Below are 19648 nucleotides of genomic sequence, written 5' to 3'. Positions count from 1 at the left end.
GTCCAGGATTCTTTTCCCTCCACGCTCCTACCTCTTATCTCTTTGGGAGAGGAAAATGGTGGACAGAGTGTCTAAAGACGACTAAGTGGGGTTTGGAGTCTGACTCTTCCTTCAGCACATGAGGGACTGTGCCTTGAGCAACGGCCTTCAGGAAGTGCACCATTGCCACAACTGGGTCATGCATGACCCACCTCAGGTATCACAAATCTGAGCGAGTTAGATAGAACTAGCAACAGTTTGGGGCAATATCTCTTCCACTTCCCATTTCCTTTTCCTGTAGTTAATTAACCAAGTCAAATTCTTCTCCTTTTGATTTTTCTTTTCAGGTCTCAACTCAGTTATTTCCACCCCAGAAATTTCTTTCTCATACCTACACACATGTGCCCCTGAATCTTCTTCCACCTTTTATTAACTCTTATCGTTACCTCAGGTAAATCTTTCTTCCTCTTTCTGACATTCTTTTTTGCATCTATAAACTCCAAAACAGCTCCATTCTGGTTGGTAAGCACAAAAGGAGCACTCAAAATACACCTAAATTAAGGAAAAGACCAGCCCTTCACTTTGAACTGTTCTAGGCTCAGTGAACAATACGGTGTACTACCCTAGACAGTGATCAGATGTCCCCTTCAGAATCTTCTCCCACAATTCACTGAACTCTGTATTTACACAAACGCAGCTGTGATGTACAGGGCTTAATGCAGCTGTGGGCGGGCCCAAGTCCCAGTTCAACTACTTGGTAGCTGTGTGACTTTGGGCAGTTATTTAACCCTTGCCCCACTTTTGTGGGATCATAACAAAATCTACCACCTAGGGTTACTATGAGGATTAAACGGGTTAATTCATTTAAATCACTTAGAATGACTTCTGGGACAGAGCAAGAGCCAAAGAGTTACTGAGATTTCCTCAAACATGAATATTCAATGTTTTAAAACCTTTTTTCTGGGCTTCCCTGGTGGCGCAGTGGTTGAGGGTCCACCTGCAGATGCAGGGGACATGGGTTCGTGCCCCGGTCCGGGAAGATCCCACATGCCGCGGAGCGGCTGGGCCCATGAGCCATGGCCACTGAGCCTGTGCATCCGGAGCCTGTGCTCCACAACGGGAGAGGCCACAACAGTGAGAGGCCGCGTACTGCAAAAAAAAAAAGAAAAAAAAAAAAAGAAAACTAAAACCTTTTTTCTTTCTTACTCTTTAAAATACTATTATTATAACTACCTTTAAAAAACCTGTTTTTAATTTAAAATACAATGGTTCAGTCACATAATTAAAAATACACTTTTACTAGGTAACCTGAAGAGCCACGATTCATAATATTGTTTCTATGGAAAAAGCTTTTTTTTTTTTAATATTTATATATTTATTTTTGGTTGCATGGGTCTTAGTTGCAGCCCGCAGGCTCTTTGTTACGGCGTGCGGGCTTCTCTCTAGTTGTGCGGCACAGGTTCCAGAGCACGTGGGTTCTATAGTTGCAGGCGTGCGTGGGCTTAGTTGCCCCGAGGCATGTGGGAGCTTAGTTGCCCCGAGGCATGTGGGATCTTAGTTCCCCGACCGATTGAACCCATCCTTGCATTGGAAGGCGGATTCTTAATCACTGGACCACCAGGGAAGTCCCTGGAAAGCTTATTTTAAATTCAGAAATGTTTATAAATGACATTATGAAGCACATTTTATCTAGAAGATAGGGAATGCTTATATTAAAAATGCAAATGTACATAGAACTATAACATATGATTGAATTTACCAGAAAATTCTTTACTTTCTTGAAATAGGATTTATTTCATAAGCAATTCACCTATTTCTGTTGTCATAGCTGTTATGGATCAGGTACCTCTGAAAAGTATAAATCAGAGGTGACGGAGTCTAGAATCTCATTCATGGTTTGGCTTTTGCAACCAGACTCACAAGTGCTATAAAACACTGTGTTTGTATAAAATCACCGCTTTAGGCTATACCATCTGCACTTGCTTGAGAGGTCAGTTTCCTGAAGATAAGTTACTCAGCTGGGGGACTCTGATCTGCATGCGTAGAGTACAAAGAACGGTAAAGTAAAGTTAGACTTACAGCGAGGAAGCCGACCCTACCAAGCTACTTCCCTTTCATCTCTCCAAATAAGGAAACAGCACTGGGCCCTGCAGACCTGGGAGAGCTTTGCTTATTTTGTAATTAACGACGACAACAAAATGTTGTTGGTAAGATGGCAAGATTTAGCAAAGCAAAATATAGGATGACTAGTTAGATTTGATTTTCAGATAAACAAGTACTTTTTTAGTCCCCAGTATTGCATGGGATATACTTACATGAATAAAGTATTCTTTATCTAGAATTCAAGTTTAACTGACCATCCTGTATTTAATCTGGTCACCTTGTTTGTTGGTAGATGAATTATTTCTAGACATATTACTGCCCCCCCACATTTCCATACTTTAAAGAAATACATGTGTTTTGTAAGCAAAGTACACCAATTTGTATTTACCTTCAAAGTTTTGCAAACTGCTTGAATTAGAGAACGACTGGTAATTCTCATTTGTGTTGAAATTGGAGAAGAAATCTATAATCTCATGTAAGTACATTTCATTTCTTATTTTTGCTCAGTACAATTACAGAAATAAGCTACAGAATTGTTTAATTCATTTATGGTTATTTTTTCCCCCCTCAAATGTTAAATGCAATCTGGTCTCAATTTAATATGAGCTAATACTGCCACCTAGAGGCCAGAGGTAGGTATGACTAAGAATCCTTGTAATCTCTGTGAATTAGTCATCTGAGTTATGGTGACACTTGATTAAATTAATAATGCCATTCTGCTACTCGCCATCATATAAGTCTAGTTTTATCCTGATTTATTCACTCATTTTATGAACATTTTCTAGGTTTTTACTGTATGACAGACACTATGCTAGACTTTGGGAATATAAAGTTGTGTAAGATATAGTTCCTTCCTTCAGGTAGGTAACAGACTAGTGGGAGAGACCAACAGATTACCAGGTGTCATCCCAGGTACCCTTGCCCTTTAAGGTTAAAATGAAATTAATATAAACCTCCAATCTTCAGATGGTGGAAAATTCATGTCTCTCCCTCTTTCTAAGATTGTAGGGGAAACCGTGGCTCGTAATTTTCTCCTTCACCTTGGACTCTTAGCTCCTGCTTAATCTGACATAGTTTCGTTTATGGATTACTTTACTATTCCATACATATTGCCCTTGTTCTCCAAATCTCCTAAGGATGTAGAATACAAAGCTTTTCCTTTGATTTCCATAACGACTAATTTACACAAAGCCTTGAGCTTGCAGGGGATTTATTTTGATGTTTGGAAGCATTGAGAACGCGTGTGTGTGTGTGTGTGTGTGTGTGTAATTATAGCCACACTAACAATTACAGTTGGATAACAGCACTCATTGCTCTTCTTCTTCCCACCATTTTGTCCCTCCGTTCCCCCTCTGCTCCCCACTTTTTTGCTAACCAGGAGCAGCATTTCTCAACCCATACCCTCTGCCACAGAGAACAATTTCCCCCACTTTATCATATAGAACAATTCGCCTTTGTCAACTTCATATCCCCAAACTCAGCCTCCCGTTCACCTGTACGTATCCAATTCTCATTACTGTATTACGACACACATGGGCCATCTACCTAGAGTCTCATCCCTTTTCTTGCCCCAATGTAAACATTTATTTCCCCATTGATAGGAATTATGGCAACTCAAAAGACAGAGTGGTAGCAGCTTAGGTTTTAGGTAACATTTCAAAATTTCTTCGTTAAATAGAGATATAAATAGTGTTATGGGAGCCATTCCTACTCTTTACTCCCTCCCGCCCGCCCTCCCTCCTCTCTCCCTCCTCCCTCCTCCCTCCTTCCTGCCTTCCCTCCATCTCGTACTGCTATTCTGTTAGCTATCCCAACAGGTATTTCTTAGCAATCTTGTGACGCTCCATGACAATACTGCTACCTAATTAAAGCTCAACAAAAAGAAATAAAACTGATGGAAGGGCTGTAATGCAGTGTAGCTAATTTGCTGGTCCCGGTATACTTTGTTTTTTGGTTAAGCCTACAGTAAGCCTTCTTCTAAAGGTGGAGTGTCCCTCTGACAAGAACTTAGAGAAAGGATGAATTGTCCTCGTATCTTGCTGACAGCCATCCCCTAATCCTGTTAACTACTCCTGCCCTTAAAAAGGAAGTGTGAATACGAAATTATATTAAAACATTAATTTTGTAGAATCACACACCGAAACTATACCAAATATTAAGTTTTAAAAATAATCACCCGGGGGCCTCCCTGGTGGCGCAGTGGTTGAGAGTCCGCCTGCCGATGCAGGGGATACGGGTTCGTGCCCCGGTCTGGGAGGATCCCACATGCCGCGTAGCGGCTGGGCCCGTGAGCCGTGGCCGCTGAGCTTGCGCGTCCGGCAACGGGAAAGGCCACGACAGTGAGAGGCCCACATATCGCAAAAAAAAAAAAAAAAAATCACCCGGGCAACAATTTCCCTAAGCTTCAGGATTAGTTCCTTCATTAGATCCCTTGGTGTGAAGGCTTGGGAAACAAAACACAAATTGCCCAGCTAAAAAAAGAGCACTTGCCTGGGGATTAGTGACATCATCTGATCGGCATTATGACTGGGCCTACATCTACGGACTTAGGGGGTTAAAGAAGAATTATGTGAAACACTTTACTTTCAGAAATAAAATCAGAGAACTTCATTCATTCATAACACATACATTTATTGAGCACCTACCTTATGTCATGTTCTATGTAATGCACAATGAAATGTGCTTAAGATACAAAAATCAAATAAAAAATAATATCTGCCCTCAAGGAACTTAAAGCCTATTGAGGGAGACAGATTAATCAAAGACCATATATGTGAGAATTTTGTAAACGTCTAAGTCTGTAACTGTTCAGGTCAGTTGTTTATCCCCTTGTTTGCATTTCCAAAGCAGTCAGCAGTAAAATACTTACAATTTTAAGGGTCCCTGTGTTTATTTTGGGATCCTTCACTAATGCTTAAGATGTACACCTTAGAGTAGACCAGAATCCACACCACCACACTGACTGGCATTCTTTCAGTTCCATGAATATGGCAAGCTCATTTCTGCTTTAAGGCTTGTTTACTAGCTGTTTCCTGAGTCAGGCATGCAAAGAAGCATTGATTCTGATCTATCTTGGCCTAGGCATTCTGGTATAGGAGGAAAAGGAGATGTAGGAACCCTTGGAAATGATAGATAGGCTTCCAAGTTAAAAAATCAAAACCCAAAAATCTCTTCCCTAAAAGAACCACAAGGGACAATAAGGCGTGACTCTTTTCCTGGCACTGAGGTAGAAGAGCCATTTGCTTTGGGTTGAGATACCTTTCATCTCCTTTAGAGTGTAACCTCCAGGGAAAAGACATTGCCAGTTTGCAGCTCAGCAAATGAAGATGTACAACAGTGGCTTCCAAACCCATTCATCACCTAAAGACGTTACAGGAAAATATTCCTGATTTAATAAAATGTAAAAAAAAAATTGACACTTATGATGCTACTGGAAATTTGAACACTGACTGCATATTTGAAAATATTAAGCAATTAGTGTTGTGTTAGGAATAATAGTGATATTATGGTAAAGTTTTTAAAAGTCTTTTAGAGATCCATACTGAAATATTACAGATTCAGTGATATCTGGGATTTGCTTCAATGTAAATATTACTGGACAGGAGAAAATGTCAGGGGAGGGGTATAAGTGAAACAAGATTGGCCATGAGTCAACAGCTAGATGATGGATACTTAGGGGTTCATTATACCATTCTGTCTTCTTCGGTATATGTTTGAAATTTTCCATAAGAAATAATATTTTTGAAAATATGCTAGTCTTTTTTGGTTTTTTTTGGCCGTACTGCATAGCATGTGGTATCTTCCCTGACCAGGGATCCAACCCGTGCCCCCTGCAGTGGAAGCGCAGATTCTTAGCCACTGGACTGCCAGGGAAGTCCTGAAAATATGCTATATAGAGTACATTAGTGGGGGGTGAGGGCAGTGGTCTTGTTGATCACAGCTCCTATCCTGGAAATACATACTGTCTTTAAGAAGAAAGTGTCTGATTAATTTACACAAGGTGTGCATTTAACAATCCAAAGCAGGGATCTTTGCACTATAAAGGAAAATCTAGTAAGTCTCAAATAACAAGATTTCTTTCAAGAACTCTAGATTTCAAATAAAAGTACCTCTATGACCCTATCTCATTACTGTATTATGTTGCAAATGCAAATACCACAGGGCTCAGAGGGATACTAAACACATTGTGTCTTAGAGAAAAATAGAGATCACCTGAACTAATCTAAAGGAGGCAGCTGCTCTTGGGCTTGAACTACTGTTGCCAGTCTGTTGTGCAGATCTAGTGTGGTCAGATCTTCCCATTTATTACTGGGATGCCAAATGGATGAGCTGACATCATTTTTAATTCCTTTGCTTTTAACTGTTAGTAACCAACTTGAAAAAAAAAAAAAAAGTCTGTGAATCACCAGTTTGCAAGTTCTGCTTATTCAGATAAGACAATTCAGGGATGAGTTAAGAGACATTGAGAAAAGATATTGAGAAGATTGCCCCCTACAGCATTGTTTGTAACGGTGAAAAATGGGAAACAACCTAAACGTCCATCACTATGGGAATTCTCAGATAGTTTGTGGCAAGCCTATTTGATTGACTACTATATAATTAAGACAAATGAAGTCTAGCCATCTGTATCAATGTGGACAGATCTCAAAAACAGACTTGGGTGAGAAGTCAACTTGTAGATCAATACACAAAATATAAAGCATTCATGTAAAACTTCAAAAGCCCAAAGTCATTCTATACATTGTTTACAAATACATAGTAACAGTGAAAGTATACGAACCTAGATTAGCAAGATGCGTATCAAATTTAAGACCGTAGTTACCCCTCAGAAGGGAATTAGAGTGGCACTGAGAATAGGTAGCGCCCGCTTTATCTGTAATGGTATATTTCTTCATTTAAAAATATAAAGTGATAAAACGTAACATCCGTTAATTCTAGATAGTGGGTGCATGAATGTTTACTGTTTTTCTTTTTAAAACATTTCAGAATTTTAAAAAATGGAGGGGGTGGCGGTAGAACATCCCATATTAGAAACCAGGATAATTGCACTGGTCTGTGCTCTGCCTCTCGGGCATTGATACGACCTCTAGATACGGTTTCCTTATTAGCAAACGAGGGAGAAGTACACGGTGCTTTCCAGTCTCTTCAATCTAAAGGTCTATGAACCTAATATCTCCCACCCCCAACGGGGAAGGCTACCCAGATGAAGGAATAAAACATGGATTCTCCCCTCATTTAGGAGAGTTCGATCTCTCTCAGTCCTCAACTCCTTCTTCAGAGGGAGTAAAGGTAGGGAGGAACTGTCTTGGCGACAGAGAGACGCAGCCTTTCTGAGTGTCAGCTTCCTCATTTCTAAAAGGGGGATTCTAACACCTAATTCATAGATTGCAGTGAGGTTTAGAGATGACGTCTGTCAAGTGCCTGAACAGTAGCTACTTACAGCAGCAGTAATAGCATTTCATTCAGGGGCTCAGCCTCGGGGTTGCTAAACAGAATCACGTTTTTTTACGCTGCCTTACAAGCCAACGTTGTTTTACCTTGCGAAGTGCAGGCGAGGCGTCAGAAACAATCCGGAACAGTTGCTATGGCGACACTCTGGTTCCGCCTCCACGCTTGCTCGAACAGCGTGCTGGGAATTGTAGTGCGTGGCAGCTGACGCGGAGGGGGCGGGGCAGCTTCCGGAAAAGGTACATTTCCGGTTCTTGCCTCCACCTCCCCTCCTGACCCTCCCAGCTTCTGGGCCACTGAGCCCAAAATACAAGCCCAGTTCTGGATCCTCCTTTCCATGCTCGTCGGACTTACAGTTGAATGCAGGACAGGAGAAGCAGTACGGTGCCAGAGCCGGAGACGGGAGCCGCACATGTGGAACAGGAAGAGGCGAGGCTCCCGGCTAGTAAGCGGAGGTTCCGCCTCCTTACGTCACTTCCGTAAACAAAGGGCGTTGTGAAGGCGAGAGCTCCGGGATGTGTCCCCGGCTCAAGCTGCAGCTGTAGCATCGGCGGCTGCAGCTGCGGCGGTGGCTTCAGAGGCCCCGGGGTCCTTGCAGGTTGAGGAAGAGGACCCCGATCCCCTTCTTCCCCAGGTATGAAGTGGAAGCAAAGGCACCCCCGCAATGTCCCCCTGTAGGCCCCTCCCACCACCGGTTCTGGCCGCTACCGGATTCTGGGCGGGGAAGGTTCTCCGTGATGGCTGATTAGGGAAGGGCAATGAGGTGAACTCAAGAGGAATTTCTAGTGGTCCGGCTTGGAGGCTGTGGGTTCCTGGCTCTCAAAGTAATGTGTGAGTTAGACTACGAACTGTAGTCTATGAAGGTCTTCTCTGAATGGTTCCTTGCTGCTTGGTATACAAGAAGAGTTTCGGTGCTCTCATAGTAGTGATGTTATCTAACCTAAAAAGCATAATTTTCGAGCCCTGGCCCCTCAGAACATCTTATCAATAGTTTAGACCACTGTTGGTTTATTTGCATTGTTTGCTGGTTTTTTTTATTATTATTATTCTTGTGTCACCAACTGTGTATAAGCATAATTAAATTCGAAAACCAGTGTGTTTATATGTATCATAAATTTATACGAATCCTTGCCTCTTTGGAGAACTGATATCCCATCTTCTCTATTCAGTTATTTTTTTAACATTTTATTTGTGTTGCATGCTGAAACAGCCCCAAAATGTCTGTTCTGTTACTTAAAATGCTTCTTAAAGGAAAAATTGTTAGCCAAGATTTAAGCGGATTTACGTTCGTTATCTGGGATTAGAGACTGGGCAATAGAGCCTCTCCTTTACAGCCTTTGGTCCTTTGGAGGTTTAGCTCCAGTTATGATTGTCTAGAGTCAGCCTGAGCCAACTGAGCTCAATGGTTTAAATAACAGTGCTAGTAGCCCAGAGTCCAGACAGTAGCCAAAAGAAATCTATTTTCATTAAAATTCTCAAATAATTACTTGAGGAGTGACATCAGTGGATTTGAGACTTTTTGAATGGTCATAGAATGATTAAATTCAACACAACATACAATAAAAGACCTAACGGTCCTAGTGCACTTTACAATCTGATGAGAAGAATAGCCATATAAATTTCTCATCTTATGATGCATGAAATATATTTAGGAAGAATTTACTATTATGCGTAAATAAAAAGGAAATGTGGAAGGATATTTTTAGTTGGGTGGCTGTTAGAGAAATAAAGCTGGTTAATACATAAAGGGAAAGTACTGGATAAATAGAAGGTTTTACACATATTCTTTATGGAAGGACCAACTGTAACTTCATAGTGTAACTTTTTTTTTGACATTGACAAAACTAAACATATATAATAAAGTTTCATGTTTCATTGGAAATAGGTAGAGAAAGTAAATTTAAAATTGTGATGGAACAAGTTTAATTTTACAGAACTTCATTTGATCAAGGAACTAGAATCAGTATTAACTCTAGGCAGCAACTGAATTTCTACTTGGTAGTTGAAATAAGGTTTCTAGTTGCTAATTAAAATGCAGGTACCCATGTCAATTATATATCTGTTTGTATCTAGGTGGTTTTTCAAAGAATACGTTTTAGAAGGGAGACCTAAGGGGCACATAAAGCTTGAGTGAGGCTGGATGATTTGTTTAGTGTTTATATGTTGTTCCCCTTCTATAAGAATGTAGGGAACATTGAGGGCAGGGACTTTGTCTTGTTCAGTACTGTCTCGCCAATGCCCCAAATAGTACCTGACATGTAGAAGAGAGTAAATTTTTGTAGGATGAATTAATAAACAGTGAAAAAAATTTTTGTCTAACAGGCAGTTTTGGTTAGGGCTTCTGTGTACATAATACAGTAAACTAAGCTTAAGAATCCGTGTTCTAATTTTCTTTAATGACCTCTGAAATTCTTGATCCTCTTACAGCCCGTGAAGTGGGTCTTTGAAGCCCTTTCATTTTGGCGTATTTTAGCATATATGTATAATTTTGCTGTATTTCCTTAGGTCATAAGAAGCGGGCCTTGGTGCAGTAAGGAACTTAAAACAATGGAGGAGCGCAAAGTGAAGAGGAGGAGTCCTAAGTCTTTTAGTGCCCACTCTACTCAGGTTGTTAATGCCAAAAAAAATGCCATTCCAGTTAGTAAAAGCACGGGGTTTTCAAATCCTGCATCACAGTCAACTTCACAGCGACCAAAGTTAAAAAGGTGAATTCTTTTCTTTCACATTATCACAGCAAAATGCTATAAAGTAAATACTAAATCCACTAATTCTTACAACATGTTTTTCCTCTTGGTTTGACTTTTGAGGAACATATTACATGTGATTTAGAAAAAAATTTTTTGAAGGTTACAGTGTATACAGATTAGAAAATGCAGAATGAATGATTGGCTTTAAGGCTCTTACTTTGTCTCGTATTAAAATATACAGAGCAGGGACTTCCCTGGTGGCACAGTGGTTAAGACTCTGTGCTCCCAATGCAGGGGGCCCGGGTTCGATCCCTAGTCCAGGAACTGTATCCCACATGCATGCCGCAACTAAGGAGCCTGCCCGCTGTAACTAAGGAGCCTGCATGCCGCAAGTAAGGAGCCCTCGAGCTGCAACTAAGACTCAATGCAACCAAATAAATAAATAAATATTAAAAAAAAAAATACAGAGCAAGAAAACTTGCAGACAAAGTTGATGAGCTAGCCAGAAATGGAAGAGACATATCTGGTTGTTGTTTTTTTTTAAGCTGAGTGTTTGTGCTTTGGTAGTTTTATTTTTTTTAAAAGAATGAGTTCACTGTTTTAATAGAAGTGATTTGTATTTATTGTAAATATTTAAACACAGGAAAAATTCAAAGAAGAATACTAAAATCCTACCACCTAGAAGTATCATTATTAATATGTAGTGAACGTATTAATATTTGTCTTAAGGTTTTAAAGGAAACGGGACAGATTTAAATGTTACCTATTATTGCTGCATATATGAGTATTTTGTAGGGTTAGATATTTGGAAAGCAGGATAATATCTTAAGAGAAAAAGCATTTCATAATCTCAATCCTCTAGATAATTATGATTAAATAAGCTTCTAACTGCAAGCTCATCATGAGACTTAGTTAAGGAAGTAATGCTTGTAGCACTTTGTAGCCACTGGATTAACACAAAAGACAAGATTGCTGGTGATGATCTCATACTGTCTTTGAGGAAACAAAAGGGACATAGCCAGACACCCTTGGAAAAGAACATTCCAATAAGGACTAAATGAAAAACAAAAGTTATAAGGGCTTCTTTTGAATGTATTATCAGATTGGGAAGGGGTTTTCCTCCTGGAGGAGTTTAATTTAGAATCAGATTTTGAATATGGTTATGGTTGATGAGGAAAGAAAGCCAAGAGATTTGAAAGGAAATCATTCCTTTTCCCAAATTTTTGCATCAGTTTATTTGTATCTCATTGTCTTTTCTACCTTGTGCTTTTATTTCTCTACCCTCTTCTAGAATGTGGGCTTCCTGAGGGCTGGGTCTTGTGTGCCAGACAGTATTTAGAGTGGGGCTTTGCACATAGTATAATTTCAGTGAGTGCTTTTTAATTGAATTATTTTAACATAAAGTGAGACAGTGTGACATGATCAAAAACACTGAAGTAAGAAGAAACAGATTTTTATTTTCTTTTTTGAGAAGGTTGTTAAGTGATGAACTGATGCAAAACACTTACTTGGATAAAGCTTCCAATCTGAAAGAAAAAAATTTTGCTATACTGAAACCTTATAGTCCATAGTAGTTTATCTCAGATTTTAATGTGAATATGGATCTCCTGGGAATGTTTTTAAAATGTAGATTCTGAATCAGTTAGTTCGGGATGGGGCTTCAGCTAAGCATTTCTGATAAGCTCACAGGTAATACTGATGGTACAGGTCTTGGACAGCACTTTGAGTAGGAAGATAGTGATAGTAAATCTAATATCATGTATGTAAAATTACAAATCCCGTTTTGTGAAGAACTGTTAGTGACCTAGTGTCAACGGCCTATGAGTTCTAAGTTGATTTCTTTTCACAGGAATTAATTAGCCTTGCCACCTTTGCCCGCACACTCAGAGCCCCCCAGTACACCCTATTCGTCTTACCCACATTGTGGCGAGTGCACTTGTGGGGAAGAGGTCTTCATGCTATGTCATGTAGAAATTAACTGAATCCTGAATATATGTGTTACGTCAGGATCTATAGCGCGTGTCAGGGTTATAAAAGTAACACACAACCCCCTCTCCCATTTTTGCCTGGTTCACTCCTAGTCTTTAAGCCTTCACTCACATATCACCTTTAGGAAGTTTTCTCTGCTACCCTTAGGTTGAGTAGACTGTTCTTTCTCTCTGCTCCCATATGACAGTATGTATAGCACCATCACTCCAGAGTTTGAGAGCCTGGCATATGCTAGACGTGTGTAATGAGAACTAGCCTAGTCTAGGGGTTCGGAAAGGACCTTCCTGAGCAGATCACATTTAAACAGACTTGAAGCATGTGTGGGAGGTAGCCTGGCAAGTATGGCAGTGAGGGGAAGGGTGCTAACGTGGGCAGAGGATTAGCTGCAAGGAGACGAGAGAAGGGATTTCTAGGAAGCAAAAGAGATTCAGAATGTGTAGAGCATTGACATACAAGAGAGGATAGAATTCTTCAGGTTATTGGACTACTGAAAGGTTTGCATTAAGTAAATTATGTGATCTGACTTTACTTTTTAAAAATTGACTTGACTGCTCTGTGGGCTCAGAGACTGCACGTAGAGGCTGGGAGACCAGCTGGGAAGCTGCTGGAGTAGTTGGGTCAGGTATAGGACAGTGGCAGTGGAGGAGGAGAGATTAGAGACAGCTCTATGGGTGTGACCAGTAGGACTTCGTGACTGCACGTGGGAGCCTTAGGAAGCTGGAGGAGTCAAGGATAACAGGTTCTAGCGCTCCATCACATGTTGATTGTGAATTTCTGTCTGTCTTTCTCCTTAAACTGGGCATGCTTCAGTGCAGTGACTGATGGCCTGCACGCATTCATATACTCAGTGTCTGGCACCATGTCAGCTACAGAGTAGGGACCCCATAACCACTTGTTGGACAGCCCATAGTTCAGGGAACAGCTAGGATAAAGTTAGACGGGAAGGCAGAATATGTTTACGGAGAAGTGAAATATGAAACACGGGCTAGTAAAAAGACTTACTAATTCTCTCTTCAGTTTTTTTTGCAGTCCAAAGAATTACCATAGAGTAAAAGTACATCACTCAAACTCTTTATATACCTCAGTAGTTATATTTTATACATTTGTTTGAGATTTTCATAGCCTGTTCTTTTGGTTTCTGCCTTGAAATGGCTGTTTTTATTTAGTGTTGATTTTATTTGGATGTCTTGTTTTTTCCTTAATCTAGAACAGCCTGAAAAAATATCTCTTTTTAAAGGTAATTATAGGCAATTAATTTTTTATTGCACCCTTTTTACAGAGTGATGAAAGAAAAGACCAAACCTCAGGGTGGAGAAGGCAAAGGCGCTCAGTCAACCCCGATCCAGCACTCCTTCCTCACCGATGTCTCTGATGTCCAGGAAATGGAGAGGGGGCTCCTCAGCCTTTTGAATGACTTCCACTCTGGAAAACTCCAAGCATTCGGTAATCCATAGCTGTTTCTCTCTACTCTTTTTCTTTTCAAGATGTTTGCATCATATTTTCTGCATGTATTTTGCAATTCCTTTTTGAAGTGTCATTTTCTTTTATTTAATAAAAAAAACAGTCCAGAGGCATAAAACACAATCAACCTAGATTTCATTTGTCATGGGATATAATTTGTCTTGTAAGATTTCAGGAAAAAAGTTTTTTAAAAAGGGAGGGTTAGTTGAATTGTTAAAGTAGGATTGCTGTTGAGGGACTAAGTTTCTTGAAAGTGTGACAAACAAAAGGGACATTCTCTGTCAACTGAATATTTTAGATTTAGTGTTTCAGTTTTAGAAAGACTCAAGATCATTTTTCTTTACCCTTTCAAGCCTAAACTTGTTTCTTGCTCACAATGCCTGACTTTCGAATATTAAAGAATCTGGCTTGATGAAGACGTAAGAACAGTTAACTGATCGTTCCAATAAAACTCTGAATAGGTATTTTTGTATACGAGTTCACAAAGTGTATGGTCAGATATTTCATGTTCAGCTTCCAGCTCACTTTATAAGCTTTTTCTGATGATAAAAATTATTTCCCTGCATTTTTAAAAAGCAATCTAAAAATTATTGAATGCACACATATGGAATCTCACACAAAAGCATAAATGTCATCAACATTGTGTTTTTAAGTGCTGTCTTTCCCTCCCCAGCTCTTTTACTTGGCTTCCCTACCCCTTCCCTTACACCCTCTCCTGCCTCTGCCTCCCCCCAGCCCCAACCAGTTAACTGTGGGGGTGAGAGGCCCGAGTACCGCAAAAAAATAAATAAATAAAATAACAATACCTGATGAAAATCTCTCTGAGTCACCTGGTATAGCTCTAATTCATTCTTTTCTTTAATGGCTACATAATTTTCAAGTTGTGAATATACCCTGGCTTATTCAGCCATTTCTCTGTTGAAGGGCATTTACTTCGTCTCCAGTTTGGAGCCGCTAAACTCAATGGTGTAGTGAACATCATTTTACATATATCCTTATGTGGCTGTTTTGATTTCTTTGGGATGGATTCCCATGAGTGGGATTACTGGGTCAAAGCATAGAGGTAATTTTAATATTAATAAAAGTATCCAGATTGCTTTTCAGAAAAGCTATTGCACTTTTAGTTTTCATTAGCAATTTATGAAACAACTCTTTTCCCTGAATTCCCACCAGCTAATAGGTATTACCAGCCTTTTCATTTTTGCCAGCCTGTTGGTGTAAAGGGTTTTTTTTTATTACTGTTGAGTTTGAATAGCCATGAATGTTTGTTAAGTGGTTGGATTGCTCTTTTTTAGGACCTTTTCCCAGTTTTTTATTTGGTTATTTATCCTTTTGTTGTTAATTACTAAGAGCCCTTTGCATATTTTAGGTACTAACCCTCTGACCTCTTTTGTTTTTTATTGTTTGTTTGTTTGTTTTTTTGCGGTACCCGGGCCTCTCACTGCCGTGGCCTCTCCCGCCACGGAGCACAGGCTCTGGACGCGCAGGCCCAGCGGCCACGGCTCACGGACCCAGCCGCTCCGTGGCATGTGGGATCCTCCCAGACCGGGGCACGAACCCGTGTCCCCTGCATCGGCAGGCAGACTCTCAACCACTGCGCCACCAGGGAAGCCCTGTTTTTATTTTTTTAAGCAACATTAGTGTGTCTGTGGATTTTATGGTATACATCGCCTTATAAAAGTTTTAAGTTTTTGTATACTCAAATATGTCTATCTTTTCTTATTGTCTCTGGGTTTCCAGTCATGGTTATACTGTTATTTGAAAAGAAAACATTAAAACACGTTATTTATTTCACAAAGATGTTTTATGACATCCCTTCCCCCTTGGCTTTACTCCATGCCGGTAAGGTGGCATCTTTAGAATACTTTCACTTCCCTCTCCCCTCTCTTCTCTCCCACCCTTGAGATATAATCTCTGGATCACTTTTACTTCTTCACTTTTCTCCCCAGCACCCTTCCTACCTTAACTTTTAAGTGACTTTGTATTCTTGGATTGAAGTCTCTGTTATTCGATGGTTTGCTATATATAAGCATTGCAGATGAGAAGTTGATTGCCAGTTGGATTCTTTCTTTTTTTAAAAAATTTATTATTTATTTTATTTTATTTTTGGCTGAGTCAGGTCTTAGTTGCAGCACGCGGCATCTTCTGTTGCGGCACAGGTGCTCTTCGTTGTGGTGCACGGGCTTCTCACTAATTCTGGCATGCAGGTTTTCTCTCTCTAGTTGTGGCGCCCAGGCTCCAGGGCACGTGGGCTCTGTAGTGGTGGCATGCGGGTTCCCGAGGGCATGGGCTCCGTAGTTTTGCAACACGCAGGCTCTCTAGTTGAGGCATGCAAGCTCAGTAGCTGTGACGTGTGGGCTTAGTAGCCCTGCGACATGTGGGATCTTAGTTCCCTGACCAGGGATCAAACTCGCATCCCCTGCATTGTAAGGCGGATTCTTTACCACTGGGCCACCAGGGAAGTCCCTGGATTCTTTCTTACCAAGTAATTTTTTTCAATCTCAATGCTTGCAAGATATTCTTCTTTATCTTTAAAGTTTAAGCGTTTACCAGAATATGCTTAGGACCGTATCATCCCTGCCTGGAAATCAGTGAGCCCTTCATATCCGCCAACTCATCTTTCATCTCAAGAAACATTTTCTTCTATTGGTCGTTTATTTCTCCTCCATCTGTTCCTTTTTATCCTTTTGGAGATTCTGTTGTTCTCATGTTAGGTCACCTGGGTCCGTCCCTTGAATCTCTTCTCTTGTTCCTTGTGATTTCTACCTCTTTATATTTTTTCTCTATATTGTTTTCCTCTGTCTGTATAATATATGTACATCTTTGTATGTATACACACACACACACACACACACACACACACATACATATATATCTCTCGAGGTAGTTCTTCCACTTGACCTTCCAGATTGCTAACTGTTGAAAAACATCATTAAAATAGAGGAAATATGAGATATTTTACTATGAAGAAAGGCTGATTTTGAAAGAGCTGTAACTAGCTTTAAAATTATTAGTAGTCCTTAACATAATGTAATATAGTCAATTTATGAAGATGTTATAAAGCTGGCTAGAGGAAAAGATAGTATAATTTACATTAATTCATATTTATTCAAGATACATACATCAACTTTAGCTGAGCTATATTATACCTTTGAGAAAAATCAAAGGTTTTGGGTGGGGAAAATGATAGTATCAAGAATTTGGAGAGGCTGTACTGAAACTGGATGAAAATATGTAATATTTCATGTATTTACATCAGTTGCTCTGGGCAGATAATGCTACCTCAGAGGAGTCTAGTCAATAAACAACACAAGACCTATCCTTTAGCAATAAGTTTTCTTTCTCTACTGTGTATAAATTGTGGTTCTCATGCTTCATTACATTCTTCACACTTTATTAATATTTTCACTTATATTTCTTAAAGGAGGAGTACACGGTTGGTTGGCAGAATGATTCGTGGTTGAAGTCCTTATAGGACTCTTAGTTTCACTCAGATCATTATAAAATGTTGGGTTACTCAGGTTTTTCTTTTGCGGTACGCGGGCCTCTCACCGCTGCGGCCTGTCCCATTGCGGAGCACAGGCTCCAGATGCACAGGCCCAGCAGCCACGGCCCCACGGGCCCACAGGCCCACAGGCCCAGCCGCTCCGCGGCATGTGGGATCCTCCCGGACCGGGGCACGAACCCGCGTCCCCTGCATCGGCGTAACCACTCTCCTGAATTCTAATATTATAGCTTAGTATTTTCTGTTTATAGAATTTATATAAATGGAAACTTTGAGTCATTTTTCTTTCAATGTTACATTAGTAACATTAATCCTTTTTTTCTTGCGGTACATGGGCCTCTCACTGTTGTGGCCTCTCCCACTGAGGAGCACAGGCTCCAGACGCGCAGGCTCAGCAGCCATGGCTCACGGGCCCAGCTGCTCCACAGCATGGGGGATCCTCCCGGACCGGGGCACAAACCCGCGTCCCCTGCATCAGCAGGCGGCCCCCCCAGCCACTGCGCCACCAGGGAAGCCCCTGGGTTACTCAGTTTTAATGGTAGTTGTCAACTAGGACATGAATAGATGGTGTTAACACCTCTCTATATATTACTATTGGAAAAATTTTTTTTTACCTAAAGGGTTCTTTCATTCTTAAATTTTTTTTCTATATTTTTTAATGCCCATGATTATTTTTTAGATTGTTGTTGTGTTCCTGGTTGGAGATTTGATTTATACTTTTACACAGAAAATATGCAGTCATTAATGTAATTTACAAAAGAAAGAAAACCAATTTCTTTTAAGCACCTTGACTTTAGAAGTTTCTCCTCAAGACAGTTAGTTTGACCTATCCTAATCTTTATTAATGTTCTGGAATGTGCCCCCAGGAAATGAATGTTCCATTGAACAGATGGAACATGTTCGGGGAATGCAGGAGAAATTAGCTCGCTTGAATTTGGAGCTCTATGGGGAGTTAGAGGAACTTCCTGAGGATAAGAGAAAAGCAGCCAGTGACTCCAATCTGGATAGGCTTCTGTCTGATGTGAGTACAGTCCTCTTTCTTTACTCTTCTTAATCAAAATTTTTATCGAGATAAAGTTCACCATTTTAACCATTTTAAAGTATAAATTCAGTGATTTTTAGTATATTCACAATGTTGTGCAGACATCACCACATCTAATTTCAGAACATTTTCATCACTCCAAAAAGAAATCCTGTACCTCTCAGTGCTCCCCTCCCCCTATCCCCCAGCAACCACCAATCTATTTTCAGTCTCTATAGATCTGCCTATTCTGGACATTTCATATAAATGAGAATCATAAAATACGTGGCTTTTTATGTCTGGATTCTTTCACTTAGTGTAATGTTTTCAAGTTTTATCCACGTTGGACTTCATATTCTTTTTTGAAAGCAATATATCCTTATATTTACATCTAAGCATATTTTCTGGGATATTGGCAAATCTAAAAGGAAAATATTTGCTTCTTTACATATAAAAGATCTTAAGATATAGAAGATAGTAGGTCAAAAGATCCTGGCATGATTAATGCATTTTGCCTTATTTACTCAGGTGATAGTTACTTATAGTGTGTTTGGTGTTTATGGTAATTTAGTAGGTTGCCATGTGTATTTGCTTGCAAAGGTTGCTGTAACAAAGTACCACAGACTGGGTGGCTTAAGCAACAGAAATTAATTTCCTCACAGTTCTGGAGGCTGAGAGCTGGAGACCAAGGTGTCAGCAGAGTTGGTTTCTTCTGAGGTCTCTCTCCTTGGCTTGTTGAAGACTGTCTTCATGTTCACATGGCATTCTTCCTCTCTGTGTGGGTCCCTATATCCAAATTTCCTCTTTTTGTAAGGACAATAGTCATACTGGATTAGGGCCCATCTTAATGACTTCATTTTAACTTAATTCCCTCTTTTAAGAACCTATCTCCAAATATAGTCACGTTATGAAGTATTAAGGGTTAGGACTAAAACACAAATTTTGGGAGGATACAATTCAACCAGTAACACCATATAGGATTCTTTTTTTTTTTTTTTGCCGTACACGGGCCTCTCACTGTGTGGCCTCTCCCGCTGCGGAGCACAGGCTCTGGACACGCAGGCTCAGCAGCCATGGCTCACGGGCCCAGCCGCTCCATGGCATGTGGGATCCCCCTGGACCAGGGCACGAACCCGTGTTCCCTGCATTGGCAGGCGGACATTCAACCACTGTGCCACCAGGGAAGCCCCATATAGGATTCGTATATACTGAAAAGTGTTAATTAAATTTCCCTCTTTAAATATTTTTTGGAACAAAAATAAATAAAAATTGAATTTAACATTCTTTAGTTTCAGATTCCATATTTACCAGTAACAGAAATGTTTAATTTCTATTGCTTTTCTCTATCTTTTAAATAAGTAAATGTGAGTGAAATTGTATGCCCATTGTTTAAAAATTTAACCTATACTCTTTTTTTTTTTTTTTTTTTTGCGGTATGCGGGCCTCTCACTGTTG

At 40.1% G+C, this 19648-nt stretch overlaps 1 protein-coding gene across 1 annotated transcript in view; it reads left to right on the top strand.

The window, feature by feature from the left end:
* The first annotated feature begins 8030 nt into the window (after positions 1-8030).
* Positions 8031-19648, top strand: part of CCDC28A (coiled-coil domain containing 28A) — a 17051-nt gene continuing 5433 nt past the window's right edge. The window contains exons 1-4 of the mRNA XM_007467597.1: positions 8031-8164; positions 10036-10235; positions 13486-13649; positions 18039-18193. Of these exons, the coding sequence (XP_007467659.1) occupies positions 10078-10235; positions 13486-13649; positions 18039-18193 (477 nt within the window). The 5' untranslated portion in view covers positions 8031-8164; positions 10036-10077. The remainder of the gene's footprint in view (positions 8165-10035; positions 10236-13485; positions 13650-18038; positions 18194-19648) is intronic.

The sequence above is a fragment of the Lipotes vexillifer genome, unplaced genomic scaffold (genome assembly GCF_000442215.2).
Source record: "Lipotes vexillifer unplaced genomic scaffold, Lipotes_vexillifer_v1.1 scaffold569, whole genome shotgun sequence".
Taxonomy (NCBI): domain Eukaryota; kingdom Metazoa; phylum Chordata; class Mammalia; order Artiodactyla; family Lipotidae; genus Lipotes; species Lipotes vexillifer.
This window is presented reverse-complemented; position numbering and strand designations above follow the sequence as displayed.